At 52.6% G+C, this 15,389-nt stretch overlaps 1 protein-coding gene across 1 annotated transcript in view; it reads left to right on the forward strand.

The window, feature by feature from the left end:
* CTNNBL1 (catenin beta like 1) overlaps positions 1-10,773 on the forward strand; it is a 98,769-nt gene extending 87,996 nt beyond the window's left edge. The window contains exons 14-16 of the mRNA XM_079979398.1: positions 4,134-4,271; positions 5,407-5,479; positions 10,534-10,773. Coding sequence (XP_079835524.1) covers positions 4,134-4,271; positions 5,407-5,479; positions 10,534-10,622 — 300 coding nt within the window. The 3' untranslated portion in view covers positions 10,623-10,773. The remainder of the gene's footprint in view (positions 1-4,133; positions 4,272-5,406; positions 5,480-10,533) is intronic.
* Positions 10,774-15,389: the final 4,616 nt, after the last annotated feature.

Raw genomic sequence — 15,389 nt, forward strand, 5'->3', positions numbered from 1 at the left:
GCTGTCCCAACCTGTCTGTCACCCTGACAGCTGATTTTAATTGGGAAGCGGGAAGAGATAATCTAGCCTGACACTCGCGCTTACCTTGCACAGAGCAGCCGGAGCGGTCTGCACTGCTGTGCCCCCTGGCCGCGAAAAGGTGTGCCAACAGGGCATGTGCCACCAAGCCACGTCCTGCAGAAGTTGCTCCTCCAGGCGGCAGTGACAGCCACCAACTTGAGCTTTAAAAGGGGACGAGACAAATTTGTGGAGGAGACTATGGACAGTTGGAGGCAGCAATGCTTATGAATATCAGTTGCTGGGAACTGTAGAAGATGCGAAGGCTCTTGTGCTCGTATCCTGCTTGTGGGTTTCCCACAGACACCTGGTGGGCCACTGGGAGGACAAGATGCTGGACTAGATGGGCCACAGGCCTGATCCAGCACGACCCTCTTTCATTCTTTAGCAGTGGAAGAAGCAGCAGAGTAGCCTTCCGAGGACGTTTCCGAGCACAATTCAAAGTGTTGGTGCTGACCTTTAAAGCCCTAAACAGCCTCGGCGCAGTATACCTGAAGGAGCGTCTCCACCTGCATCGTTCAGCCTGGACACTGAGGTCCAGCGCCAAGGGCCTTCTGGTGGTTCTCTCACTGCAAGAAGCCAAGTTACAGGGAACCAGGCGGAGGGCCTTCTCGGTGGTGGCACCCGCCCTGTGGAATGCCCTCACAATATATCAAAGAGAAAAACAACTACCAGACTTTTAGAAGACATCTGAAGGCAGCCCTCTTTAGGGAAGCTATTAATGCTTAATGGGTTATTGTAGTTTAGCGTTCTGTTGGAAGCTGCCCAGAGTGGCTGGGGAAACCCTTGAAAGCCCTAAATGGCCTCAGTCCAGTATACCTGAAGGAGTGTCGGGGTATAAATAATATATTATTATTATTATTATTATTATTATTATTATCACTACTACTACTATTACTACTACTACTCCTGGACCCCCTGGCAGAGGACTAGGAGGAAGATCCTTCGTAAGCCCCAATAAAGCAGCCAGCCGCTTCCTGCCCCCTTGCACATCTGCGAAGTACCCAAGGGAAATGGCGTTGATGCTTGATTTTCCAGCACCCAGAATCCTGCCACCCATTGTGGCAGGCCGGGGTGGCTGAGAGGAGAGGAGCAGGGGCAGAATCTCCGCTGGGATCAGGAAGCCTCCCTGCTTGAATCTGCAGCAGGCCCCGCTGGGCTCTGGCAATCGTCATTTTGCCATTCCCCGAATGTCAGTCCAGCCTCATTACTGTGAGGGGATCTTGCTTCAGTGTCACAGGAGCCCATCTTATTGCTGTCGTCTCCCATCAGCATGGAGCATCTCGCAGCAGATAAGGAATGGCACCTGAGCACTCATTTGGAGGTTAGCATCTTGACGGCTGCAGAGGGTTTGGGGTGGGGGAGAGAGAGAGAGAAAAAGATTAACAACAGTTTGAAGGGGGAGGAATGGTGGCTGTGAACAGGGCTTTCAAAAATGGCATGGTGGTGTCGCAGCCATCCACGCACCAGCTCCCTGCACACTGGCAAGCAGCTTTGGCTAAGTTTCCCGGAGCTCGCTGCGTTTTTTGCCTTGCTGCCAGTCCCGCAGGAGAGGCTCCCGCCTTGCGCGAGAGAAGAGCCGTCCCGGTTTCCGCCTGCGCAATCAGCAGATCCGGCCTCCAAATCACTTCGTTATCCTGGATTGCAGGTGTCGAGCTCCTTGCGCCTCAGATGTCAGCTTGAGCTGCCACGGCTGATGGCTTCGAAAACACTTGCCATTCGCATTTCTAAAAAATGAAAATCAAGAGCTGTCAAGGCGGAAGGGCAGAAATTAGGAGCTGGAGAGGCAAGGGGGGAGAGCCTCCTGCCAGGATTTTAAGGGTCTCTGAGGCTCCAGCGCATTCCCCGAGAGGCAGCCGCCACAAGCCAGGTCAGTGCCTGGTCACAAGAGGGCAGGTCCTTGTTGTAGCAAAGGGTCTGGGTCATAGAATCATAGAACTGTCGAGGTGTAAGGGGCACTAGGGATCATCTAGTCCAACCCCCTGCCATGCAGGAGCCACGCCTAAAGAGTCCCTGACAGATGGCGACCCAACCTCTCCTTAAAACTAGCAAACCAGAAAAGGGTGTGGTGGCTTTCCAAAAGGCGGCGGGTTTTGAGCATCCAAAACCCAGACTGCAAGGTGTGGGCCTGCAAAAGCTGGAGTCGGGAAGCGGAAGAAGTGAAAAGTCAGGAATGGAGCTGAACAGGGTGGTCCCTTTTTGAGTCTCAAACTCTCAGGGTCAGGGTAAGGGGAGCACACCTGTTTTTGTCACCTGCCTTGGCAAAGAGGCGGTGTTTTCAAGGCCCCAGCAGACCACAAGATGAAGCTGGGCGAGTCCTACGCTGTGCTGCTTGGCTTTCGGTCTTGGTCAGGTGGGCAAAAGAAGCCCGTTGGGTGGAAGTTGGAGGACAGTATAGGAATACGAGAGCTCCAGAGGGCAGCAACATGAGAACGGGGCCTTTTCTGCGGTGGCTCCCCATTTGAGGAATGTTCTCCCCAGGGAGGGTCACCTCATACCTTCATTACATATCACCAGGCGCCAAGCAAAAACGTTTCTCTGTCACCAGGCCTTTGACTGATTCACATTCTGTGTCCTTTCCAGTGTGTTTGGCGGGGGGCGGGGGGCGGTGGCGGTTATTGGTTTGTTTTTGTTTTTATTATGTGTTTTGTGTTCTCGTTTTGTATTTTTATGTTGCAAACCACCCTGTGCTCTTTGGTGAAAGTTAATAAATAAATAGGTAAATAGAAACCATTCTCTCCTGATAATACCCTTCGTTAAACTATGGAACTCACTGCTACAGGATGGATGGCTTTAAAAGAGGTTTAGACAGTTTCACATAGGAAAGGGCTCTCAATGGCTACTAGCCACCATGATGGGGCTCTGCCTTCAAGGTCAGAGGCAGCGGTTCTTCTGAACTCCCGTTGCTGGAAAGCGCATGAAGGCAGAAGGTTTTGTTTTGTTGTTTTGCATGGTTTCCCAAAGGCATCTGGTCGGCCATTGTGAGAGCAGGATGCTGACCTGGGTGGGCCATTGGCCGGATCCAGCAGGCTGTTCTTAGCGCCTTAAGTTCTTCGCATCGCTGCTGTCCCTGGACTCTTCCTGTGGGCTGGTGCTTTGCTCAGCAGCTTCCTTGCAGACCTTCCTCCGTCTGGGACCTCTCTTGCTTCATGTGGGCTCTGGGGAAGGAAGGTCTGGGGCTAGGCAGCTGGCTGGGGGGGGGCAGAGGAGCTTGCCGCTGCCCCACAGCCTTGCCTTTCCCCTATTTATGCCTGCGACACACACACACACACACACAGGAGGGGGGTCCCTCCTTGCCAAGTCTTGCAGGTACAGCGGGTGCCCGCTCTAATGAGGAGACATTGCTCCAGCGGACTGCCATGCACCTGCTGGGCCGCCATATAATAAATCACAGAAGCAGCAGGGAGCTTGCGGGTTGGCAAAACAAAATTCCAGCGTGAGGATAGCAAAAGGTCACGTGTGGCGCAGGGCCAGCAGGAAGCGGAGGGTGGGCTGGCAGGCTTGCGCTGGGCAGCGGGGGGCCCACAGGGACATGTTTTGCCCGGGAACAAATGGCTCTTTCACTGCGTGAGGGATTTCTGCGGACTTTGCAATCGGAGCTGCTCTTGGTGCTTCTCTCTGACGTGCGATGCTTTGGTTGAGACTCTTGAATTGTGGGGTGCTGGACTAGGGGACCCAAGGTAAAGGGACCCCTGACCATTAGGTCCAGTCGTGGCCGACTCTGGGGTTGCGGCGCTCATCTCGCTTTACTGGCCGAGGGAGCCGGCGTACAGCTTCCGGGTCATGTGGCCAGTATGACTAAGCCGCTTCTGGCAAACCAGAGCAGTGCACGGAAATACCGTTTACCTTCCCGCCAGAGCGGTACCTATTTATCTACTTGCACTTTGACGTGCTTTCGAACTGCTAGGTTGGCAGGAGCAGGGACCGAGCAACGGGAGCTCACCCCGTCGCGGGGATTCGAACCACCGTCCTTCTGATCGGCAAGCCCAAGAGGCTCTGTGGTTTAACCCACAGCGCCACCCACGTCCCAGGGGACCCTAGGGGACCTTTCCAACTCTGTGATTCTGTGATTCCAGGACATGGTTCGCCGGGGAGAGATCATTGATGATGACATGGAGGATGAGTTCTATCTCCGCCGCCTGGACGCTGGCCTCTTCGTCCTCCAGCTCGTCTGCTACATCATGGCAGAGATCTGCAATGCCAGCATTCCCCAGGTGAGGGCAGCACGGCTGCCACATTACCCCCACCCCCCGCCCCCAGTGTTCATGGTCTATGGGCCCCCACTGGACTGTGTCTTTGCTTCTGTCCCTCCCTACCAGGAAGGACCCAGAACTCAGGGCATCTGCATCAGGGGGTGCTTGGTGCACACATTTTATGTTGCAACCCCCTTTTTGAGTTTTCCCTTGGCTAGGGATGAAGGCAGTAGCCCTATATGGCCTAGGACCCTCGTACCTACGGGACCGCCTCTCCTGGTATGTCCCACGGAGGACCTTATGGTCTTCAAACAAAAACATCTTGGAAGTCCCGGGCCACAGGGAGGTTAGGCTGGCCTCAACCAGAGCCAGGGCTTTTTTGGCTGTGGCCCCTGGTGGGACGCTCTGTCCCAAGAGACCAGGGCCCTGCGGGACTTGACATCTTTCCGCAGGGCCTGAAAGACAGAGCTGTTCCACCAGGCCTTTGGCCAGGGCACAGCCTGACCCCCTCCTTTGGTAATCCTCACAGAACTCTAGCCCAATGGTTGCCATTAATTTGATTCTGAATTGATTTTAGAATGAATTGATTTTAGAATGCTGTGTTACTTTTATTGTTGTTAGCTGCTCTGAGGTAGGCTTTGGCTGGGGAGGGTGGCATATAAATAAAATTTATTATTATTATTATTATTATTATTATTATTATTATTATTAAAGGTGGCAGCCTTTCTAGCAGGTGGATGTCCCTGTTTCCCCTCCCCTCCTTGGGCTAATACACCTGAGTGGGGCGAGGGAAGGATCCGGCAAGGTTTCCCTTTGCCACATGGGCTGCTTCCACATGCAGAATCATGGAATTGGAAGGCCTTCAAAGGGTCATTGGGTCCAGTGCCCTGATCCCAAGGCCACATATGCAGGGCTGCTCATTCCTGCTCACACAGATAAAGGCACTTTCCTTTCTGGCCATTTTGGGGCCGTGTGAGTGTGCTGTGTCAAGATCCCGGCACAGTTCAACCAAGCTGCCTCCCTGGGGGAAAAAAACCCAACTCTCCTGTGGGTTTTTTGTTCTCTGTTTCCATTACAATTACTGCAGCTTTCTCTCTCTCTCTCTCTCTCTCTCTCTTTCTCTCCCGCCCTCTCCTGTTTTTCATTCCCTGGCCAGATTCGTCAGCGAGTCCATCAGATCCTGAACATGAGGGGAAGCTCCATCAAAATAGTTCGACACATCATCAAAGGTGAGTCCTTGAGCCCTGGAGAGGGGGAATGGCTTCCTCTGAGGTCCCACTCAGGCTCCTCTTTGGCCAGCAGCCCCAGCAGAAAGCAGGGAGCCAGCCTCACAGCCTCAGGCACGTGGAGCCGGGCAAGAGACCGCCTCTCTGCCTATTCATCCGGCCGCCGTGACCCCTTTTGGTAGACCCTGCCTTCCAGCCCCATTGTGCTGCCTGTGAGATTGTCGAAAGTAAGGGTTCGGGGTAAGGGGACGCAGGTGGCGCTGTGGGTTAAAGCCTCAGCGCCTAGGGCTTGCCGATCGAAAGGTCGGCGGTTTGAATCCCTGCGGCGGGGTGCGCTCCCGCTGCTCGGTCCCAGCGCCTGCCAACCTAGCAGTTCGAAAGCACCTCCGGGTGCAAGTAGATAAATAGGGACCGCTTACCAGCGGGAAGGTAAACAGCGTTTCCGTGTGCGGCTCTGGCTCGCCAGAGCAGCGATGTCACGCTGGCCACGTGACCCGGAAGTGTCTCCGGACAGCGCTGGCCCCTGGCCTCTTAAGTGAGATGGGCGCACAACCCCAGAGTCTGTCAAGACTGGCCCGTACGGGCAGGGGTACCTTTACCTTTACCTTTAAGGGTTCGGTGCAAAGCCGTCACCAGCAGCAAGGTCTGGGCTGGCCTCTGTGGCTCCTGGCCTGTGGGCTTCTGTACACAGCTGTCAACGTTTCCCTTTTTTTAAAAGGGAAATTCCCATATTCCGAATAGGATTCCTCGCAAGAAAAGGGAAAAGCTGACAGCTATGCTTCTGCACTGAAGAGGAGCGGTGGCATTTAGGAGACCCCTAAATTTAGATGCAATATGCTTTGATGGTGGGCAAGGCTTGGGGAGAGAAGCAGTGTGGTGTAGTGGTCAGAGGGTCAGACTATTAATGCAATAAATAACTAAAAACAAAATAAATAAAATTGCTGCTGATCTCCTCTTCCACCACCTCTAGCCCCCCAGACCTAGATTCCCCACTGCTGGGTCCTGAGTCTCCCTGAGAAATTCACAGTTCACCTTCTGACCTGAACTGGCACATGTGTGGTTACAACAGCACCCAGGCAGTCTGACCCACCCTAGGAGGGTCCGGGGCAAGCGGGGCTTCCTCAAGTCCTCCATCAGGCTCCAGGTAGCCACCCCCTCCCCCTGCGTAGGGTGGGCAGAGCTGGATTCCTGCCTTTCTCCTCCGGTGTGGGATTCTGCTCACCTTGAGCCTCGCACAGCTGGAGTCGTAAGCCATTCTTGCTGCAGGAAGAAGACAGGTTCTTTCTTGAGGGAGGGGGTTTCTCTGGGGCTTGGAGCCAGATGGTGGTGGGGAGTGGCAGGAGCACCCAAGCAGCAGCAGAATCCGCTCCCGCCCTCCGCCAGCGGAGGCTCAGCTAATTCAGCATCTTCTGCCTCCTTCCCTTTTTCCGCTTGGCATGCAGGGCTCTGGTCCCCTTCTCTCTCCTGCTTTTTTGCATGCTAATTGGAAGCCTGTTTCTTAGTTTGATTTTTATGGCCTACATATTTTCCCTGTTTCTCTGGCAGCCTGACAGCTGATGGGTCCCTGGGGAGGGCCAAGAATTGCTTCGAATGCAAAGGGAGAGAGAAATTGGGCTCTCCATTTATTTTAAGTGGGGATGGAGGCAAGCAGGGAGGGGCAACAGCCTCATTAAGGCTCCTCTCTGATGGCTGACCAGGCTGGGCTTTGGGGAGAAATTTTGGAGGTGGGGGTGCAGCTGCCTTGGTGTGGGAACCAACAGCGTCTAGGAGAAACAAACCACCCTGGGTGCCCCACTGAGGCAGGGGGCTTTGGGGTGTGAGAGATCCAATAACTGTTGAAGCAAGGTTTAGCTCCTTCTCCCTCTCCCATGTATGGGGTCATGTTTCTTGGGATTTGTTAAAGCTATATTGATGGGAGTGGTGGCCACCAAGCTAGATAACATCATTGTTAGCATTAGCATTTCTATACCATTTTATATCAAAGCAGTCTATAACATTAAAACAATCTACAACGAAACATTACTGAATAAAGTACACATTCAGAGCAGGAATTAACAGGAAACTAAAATGCTATCTTAAAAATTTCAAATTAAAACATTGCAAAACAGGTCAACTACAAAATGCACATTTGATTCAGCAAAGTTAATAAAAAAAGTAGACGTTTTAAAAGAATGAGAAAGAGAGAGCCAAATGAAATGGCCCTTGCCATCTCTTTGGGTTGGTAGTTTGGTTGACTGCTGTGAGAAGAGGATGCTGGACTAGATGGGCCCAGGGCCTGATCCAGGAGGCTTTTCTCATGTTCTCGTATATTTTTCTCCAAGTGACCTCTGCTTATTTGCTTGAGCTTGAATGCATTAAATTGCTCCTTGCCTGCAGATACTTCCTGCCTCTTCTGTGTCTCGTTCACTCCCTGGGACACATAGTCATTTGAACAGCGCAGATTAATCAGTTTAGCTGTGTGTGGATCCTTGACTTGCTTCTGCTTCTGCTGAATTTGCCACCCCAAAACAGTGGCCTCCTGTCGGTTGGTTGAGAAGAGTGTTGGCTCGCTTGTCTGCTTCTTCCAGTTTAGCCTCCTTAGGTGGCTAATGGCATCTCGACAGCCCAGCGCTGAAGATGCAGGGGAGAGCAGTGACCTTGAGGTGCCTTCGCAAGTGATGCGGAGAAGCCATTTCTCTCCCTAATGGGGCTGCTAGGTGGTGCCTCGTTGTGCTCAGGACTCGTGGACATGGTCCGTGGGGCGTGTAAGGCCAGAATCGGCTCTCCAGGAGTTGAGTGATGGGCCTGCAGTTTGACACGTCTTGCCAGGTGTGCTCTCAGTCGCCGATGCTTTTGTTTGGCACAGAGCAGCACTGGGCGAAGGCTTTTCTCTGGGCGAACAGGAAGGGGGATGAGACTCACGCCTTAGGAAATGGTGGCTGTAGCATTTCTTCTGAGCGTGATAGGAGAGCCTCCTGTTTGAGAGAAATGCCAGAATCGGCTCGTGCAAAAATAACAACTCTTGTACCGGTTGTGTGCAAAATGCTTTGAAATTCTTACTTATCCATGCAGCAGCCCTGTGTGGTAGGATAAGGCAGACAGAGAGAGAGAAAGAATTGCAAAGGAGCAGAGTTAAGCCCAGACTTCTTCGGACCAAGCCCCTGCCCCACTTCCCATTGGCATCCCACAACCTGCATCAGCATGAAAAAAACACACAATTACAAACATTAGCAAAAGCGGAAACAATAAATAAAACTTCAAAAAGTATGCAACCAAACTGAACACTTTCCACATATGGCATAATAAAATCTAAAGATACAAGAAATTAATACTGATAGCAGCAGCAACAATCTGAAACAAAAACCCCAAACAAGACCCCTTCCGAAGAGCCTGTTCGGCAGCTTCAGCTTCTGCAGCTGGAGTCAGTCCCGGTCCCACTTCTCATGCCAGATGGAAAAGGCCTGCAAGGCTGGGAGCAGGTCTCCCAGGACTCCCAGCCAAGAATGGCCTTTCGTGGCCTGTTGTCTTACTGACTTTTTGGACGCCAGCCCTGCTGACTGGGGCTGACGGGAGTGGTAGTTCGAAACATCTGCAGGGCGTCAAGCTGGGGGAGGCTGTGGTGGAACAAGGCTAGAGATGTTTGGAGAAGCAGGGATGAGCAAGCCCAGATTGCGGGGCTGGTTTGTAGAATCGATACACCACCTAATAGTGTGCTTGTGGTTCTTGCCCCATTTGTGCTTCCAGTGCCCCAGTTACTGGGGGGGGAGCGAGGTAAAGGGACCCCTGACCATTAGGTCCAGTCGTGGCCGACTCTGGGGTTGCGGCGCTCATCTCGCTTTATTGGCCGAGGGAGCCGGCGTACAGCTTCCGGGTCATGCGGCCAGCAGGACTAAGCCGCTTCTGGCGAACCAGAGCAGTGCATGGAAACATCGTTTACCTTCCTGCTGGAGCGGTACCTATTTATCTACTTGCACTTTGACGTGCTTTCGAACTGTCGCGGGGATTCGAACCGCTGACCTTCTGATCGGCAAGCCCAAGGCTCTGTGGTTTAACCCACAGCGCCACCCACGTCCCTTTTGGGCGAGAGAGATGTGCAAATGGTCCAGGGATTTAAGCCTAGCTTTGAGGCCATCGCTCTGCCCCCCCCCCTCCACCCTGTAAATGTTGCAAGGGCTGCTGGGCAGGCAGGTCTCCCCTCTCTTTCACATAAGCCCAGAGGGTTTGCTGCTGTGCTTGCTGCTGTGACTTCTCCCTCTCAGTTTCCCTCCTCCCCGCAATCTCTGGAAGTGAGGAGCAGAGCCTGCCCTGCCTGTTGGAGCAAGTCGAGCCACGGAGGGCACAGCCCCCATTGCAGGAGCTGCTGCCAGGCTTGAGCTTCATGCATATTCAAGTCCCTCCTCCCAGGAGCCCTGGCAGAGGCGGCAGCAGAGCAGCGTTGTTTGTGTGTGCTGCTTGTGGTGAGGGGGGAGCAGCATCCCCATGCATTAGGGGGCTCACAGACCCCCCTGCCCTGTATTAACGGGAGCCCTTTGCCCTGCAAGCTGTTACAGCTCTGTTTTGGAGACCGGGTGGCACCCTGCACAGGAATGGAGAAAGCTGCTCCTTTTCCCTCTGAGGTACCTCTGGAATTACTGGGAGAATTGCAGGTTTTCCACAGGTATCTGGGTGGCGCTGTGAGAACCGGATGCTGGACTAGATAGGCCACTGGTCTGATCCAGCAGAATCTGCTTGAGTTCTTATGTGGTCACAGGATGGGCCGGTTTGCCATGCCCTGCTCAGCTCCTGGCTCTGGGCCCTGCTGCCCCCCTCTGCTTCCCCTCAGCTGCCCTCCTTCCCATAATCAATATCCCACCCCCATGACTAGCCCCCAAACACGGCACCAAGTATATCTGCTGGTTTCTAGGGGGCTGTGAGGCATTGCTTAATAGGGCCCCTTACCTCCTAATTGAAGCTCGGAAGACAAAGCTTCTCCCTTTCTTACTTGGGTTTCACCTGCGGGGAGGGGGGGCGTGTTGCCCCAGATGTAGAGCTACAGCCGCTGCTTCTTCTCCTGAGAGCCACCTCTTGTCTTCCTGCAGAGTATGCGGAGAACATTGGGGACGGGAAGAACCCCGAATTCCGGGAGAGCGAGCAGAAGCGGATTGTGGAGCTGCTGGAGAATTTCTGAGGGTCCCCCACTCAGCGACTGCAACACCACCTCTTTCAGGACCCCGTGACCTTGTGCTGCAACTCTGGAGCCACAGAAAGGACTTGCTGGAGGAAATAAGCCTCTGGGCAGCTTTTTGAGATATTAAAGGATATTTTGTTTTGGTTTTTTCCTTACGTTTCCCGACTGATTCTCTGCTGTGGGAGCACAGGATGAGGCCCACCTCCTTGAAGTGGAATGGATTGCTTTGGGCAACTTTATTGTCCCACTTCATTTCCAGGTTTGGGGCAGGCTAAAAGTTGAGGGGTTCTTGATGCAATTTGATGGTCCTTTGCAGCATCCATCAGATCTTGTGTGGTGGCTGCTCTGCATTCCCAGCTTCCTTACCCCAGTATGGAGCCCAGGGTGCCGTTGGGTTGACTGATTCCATTTTTATGCTCTCCTTTCTCCCACGGGAGCTCAGAGCTGTGAACAGAGCCAGTGTGGTGTAGTGGTTAAAGCATTGGACTAGGGCCTGGGAGAGAGACCAGGGTTCAAAACTCTACTCAGCCATGATGTTCACTGGGGGGTGGCCATGGGGCCCAGCCACTGCCTCTCAGCTTAACTTACGTCTCAGGGCAGTTGTGGGGATTAAGTGGGGAGGAAGAGAGCCTCGTGCTATGCCACTCTGAGGCCCTGGGGGGGGGGGCGGGAGCAGAAGCAGAATATAAATGCAACAAATAAATAAACTGTTCATTTCTAAAATCAAAACTGCACAAAGCAAAACCAGCTGCTAAACCATCAGTAAACAAAATTTATTCATTTCATAAAATTTATTCACGGCTTGATTCTGGAAAAAATCTCCAAGTGGTTTACAAAAGAGAAAACAGTAAAATCAAAAATGTACAACCCTACTTAAAAGCATACAAAATATGAAATACTAAAACATAAAAGAATTAACCTTAACTTTCTTAGCATTTGGGTAGGCTTGTCTAAACGAGAATGTTTTTTAGCAGGTGCCAATATGAGCGCTTATTTTAATAGGCAAAAGTGGAATACATGTTGTGTGGCCTCTGTAGCAGCACCAGTTCTGCTGGTTGGAGTGGCCACTTGAGCACAGAAAGAGCTTTTAAGCTCTCTGCCCTCCTGGTGGGGGCAAGGGCTGCCCTGGGATGCTCTCCCAGAAGTTGGATGGCCCTGGCAAGGTCTGGCGAAAGCATCGCCCAGCCATCATGCAGAGCGAGCCTTGCCCACCCCACTCCCTGGAAAGCAGAGAGCCTTAAAGCTCTTTACGTGCTGGGTAACTCCAGCCAAACCTGGCAGAAAGAGCTTTCAAGACCTCCTTGGTATGTGGACTCCTGAAGTATGGAGGTTTCTCTCTCCCCACAACCGCTGGCCACGGGGACAGCTCCAAGGGTCTTGGCACACACACTTTCCATGCATATGCTGAACTCTTGGAACAGAGTCCCACATAAGATGTGATTGTGCTATGCGGTCTGCTGCTCCTTTGGTAATAGCTGCTTAGACTAAGATGTTCCTTGTGGGCACTTCTGACTCTTATGATTCAAACTTCCTTGAGGACCAGAGCCCAAACCAACTTTTTCTTCTGCTGTGGTTGGTTTTTCTGGAGTCGCTTTCCATCCCCCAAGGCTCGTGCCATCCCCTAGAGCAGCGGTTCTCAACCTATGGGTCCCCAGATGTTGAACTACAACTCCCATCATCCCTGAGCTCTGGCCTTGCTAGCTAGGGGTGATGGGAGTTGTAGTCCAACAACATCTGGGGACCCACAGGTTGAGAAAGGCTGCCGTAGAGAGTTCTCTTTCCCGACCAGAGCTTTGACCTTCCTGTCCAGCCTGAGCTTCTGATCCTGTCCTGTCTCCTCCAGGTTAGGGAAAGAGGTCTGCTCCTGATGTGGGGCTCCCCCCTGGGTGTGGGTGCCTTTCCTTTCAAGGTGCCCCTGTGGGGCAGAGGGGATTTGCCACGGCTGCTCTGCCTCCGCTCTCTCGGCGTTGTCCCTGTCCATCTGCACAAAGCCACGCAGCTTCTCCCATGGACCTGGGCTGGGCCTCATTTGGAGAGATTTACATGCTGGCAGCATTTGTTCCTTATCTGCAAAAAAACGCCTTGTCAGGGAAGTTTAGAGGCGCCTGTTGGCATCGCAGGCCGGGAGGCTGTTATTTTGGTCACCAGCCTGGGATCTGCAGAGCCCGCTAGCTGGAGAAAAGCAGTGGAAGCATTTCCAAAGAGGCTCTCAGGGCCTTTGCCTCTCTCCTTCCGCTTTCTGTACAAATAACCTCCCTCCATTCTTTGGAGCGCTGGAGGGAGTCCATAAGAGAGACCCCCGTGGCCTCCCCATGCAGCGCTGTTTACTGGCAGCTTCAAGCTGCTCCAAAAGAACCTGGGACCATGTTGAATGAGGCCACAGGCAACTCGTTTCCTTCCAGAACCACGAGAAAACCAGATGGTGGGGAGGTGTGGACCCGTATTGTGCATTTCTGCGTGGGTTGTGTCTTGCCCACTCGGAGATGTTGCAGACATGTCAAGCAACAGCATCCAGAAAAGCAAAATACTGATTAATATGGAATGAGTACCTGTGCATGAGAGAGAGACAGTACTGTACAGAACAAGTGCATCTTAAATGCATTAAGTTCACTTGATTTCAACCATTAGCAGCAGGAATGCTTGAAATTCCACCAGCTAAATGCAAGCAAGGCAGAGCTTAAAAGCGCTTTTCCTGCCAGGAAAACCTGGCGCAAAAGGAGCTTTTGAGCTCTCTGGTCCAGGGAGGGGGGGGGGCAAGTCTCTCTTGTGCCACTGTCTCCTGCACACTAGGGATGCTCACGTGAGGGCGGTTTGAACATACGTGCCATCTGCAACATAAACCCCTTTGTAAGATGTGGTCATACTGTATTAACTTGCATTTTTCCCAACTTCTCTCCAAGCTAAGGGATATTTGGAGATCAAATGCACTAACGCACACATAGAAATTGGATTTGGCATTCCCCAACCTGGTGCCCCCAAAATGCTTTGAACTACAACTCCCATCAACGCCAGCCAGTAGGACCTTGCTAGCTGGGTTGCAGCTCCTGCCGCCTAGCTCGTTCTTTTGGGATACTGATGAGGACACTTAACTGGGTGGTGCTATGGGTTAAACCACAGAGCCTAGGACTTGCCGATCAGAAGGTTGGCGGTTCGAATCCCCGTGACGGGGTAAGCTTCCGTTGTTGGGTCCCTGCTCCGGCCAACCTAGCAGTTCGAAAGCATGTCAAAGTGCAAGTAGATAAATAGGTACCACTCCGGTGGGAAGGTAAACTGTGTTCCCGTGTGCTGCTCTGGTTCACCAGAAGCGGCTTAGTCCTGCTGGCCTCATGACCTGGAAGCTGTACGCTGGCTCCCTTGGCCAGTAAAGCGAGATGAGTGCCGCAACCCCAGAGTCGGTCACAACTGGACCTAATAGTCAGGGGTCCCTTTACCTTTAAGGCCATTGTCTCACAAAGAGACTTGCCTGACCAGCTCAACAACAGAACCCTCTATTGGATTCTAACCCTCAGTGGGTACAGGACCCCAAGAACTGGAAGGGACTCAGGTCATCATACATACAGACTGACAACACACACACACACCCCAGGGGGAAAAAACCCGCCCACATGCATGTGTTGCTTGCTGCTCTCTTGAGCTGCAGGTAAAGGAATCGTGCAGCTGCTCCCGGAAGTTGGTGAGACAGACGTGTCGGCTTCTGGACCAATGGGAGATGCCTGGCAGATTTTCAGAGGAAAGGGCTGCCCCACAGCCCAGCTCTAGGGAATGGGACCTCCTTGACACAGTTGCTTTCATTAAGGATCATGGAATTGTAGAGTTGGAAGGGACCCTGGGGGTCATCTAGTCCAACCCCCTGCAGTGCAGGAATCACAGTTCAAGAATCCCTGCCAGGTGGCCATCTAACCTGTTTAAAGAAACTCCAATGAGTCCTGGAATCGCAAAGTCAGAAGGGGCTCCAACGGCCATCTAGTCCAACCCCCTGCAATGGAAAGGATGAGTCAAGAACCTGCACTGACCCTTGGAGTTCACACGCCAGATCTCTGGACACGGAGTGCTTTGCACCGACCTTTCAAGATGAAAGTGCTTCCCTTCGCATTGAAGGAGGCTCTAAAGAACAGCGGGAGCTCCCCCCGCCCAAAGCCTGCAAAGATAATTCTTGCTTGTTGTCTTCCTCCTCTGCGTTTCTTCTCCCAAATGAAAGAAATGTTTGAGGGGATTATAAAAAAAAACCTGAAATGCCATAGCTTATCGGAGTACAAAGCAATCTTGGTATCTTGTCCCTGTGATGGATGCTGAACGAGGCTCCATATGTTGCAGGCATTAAGCACACAATTCCTGTTATCTGGGCCAGGACTGGCTGTCACTAACCAACGCTGCTAAATTCCTGCAATCCTGATGCCTTCCAAACTTATTTATTGCTATTTTGTTTATGTATTGCATTTATAACCCACCTTTCCCTCTCTCAGGAGCTCAAGGGGGCATTCAGGGTTTCGCCTCCTCGTTGAATCCGCACAACGACCCTGAGAGGTAGGTTAGGCTGGGAGGCAGTGAGCAGAGCAAGGTTACACCCTGGGAGCTTTATGCCCAATGAGTGGGGATTCAAACCATGGCCCCCCAGGTCCTAGTCCCACACTCTAACCACTAGGCCACCCTGGAGGGGAGGAACAGGGGACAAGCGGTTGACTACAAGCCCTGGAAACAGGCGAGACCGGTCAGGTCACAGAGTTCAGGCTACGAGCAAATCTATCCCTGCTCCAGCATAGATTTAGC

The sequence above is a fragment of the Podarcis cretensis genome, assembly GCF_951804945.1.
Source record: "Podarcis cretensis genome assembly, chromosome: 6".
NCBI lineage: Eukaryota > Metazoa > Chordata > Lepidosauria > Squamata > Lacertidae > Podarcis > Podarcis cretensis.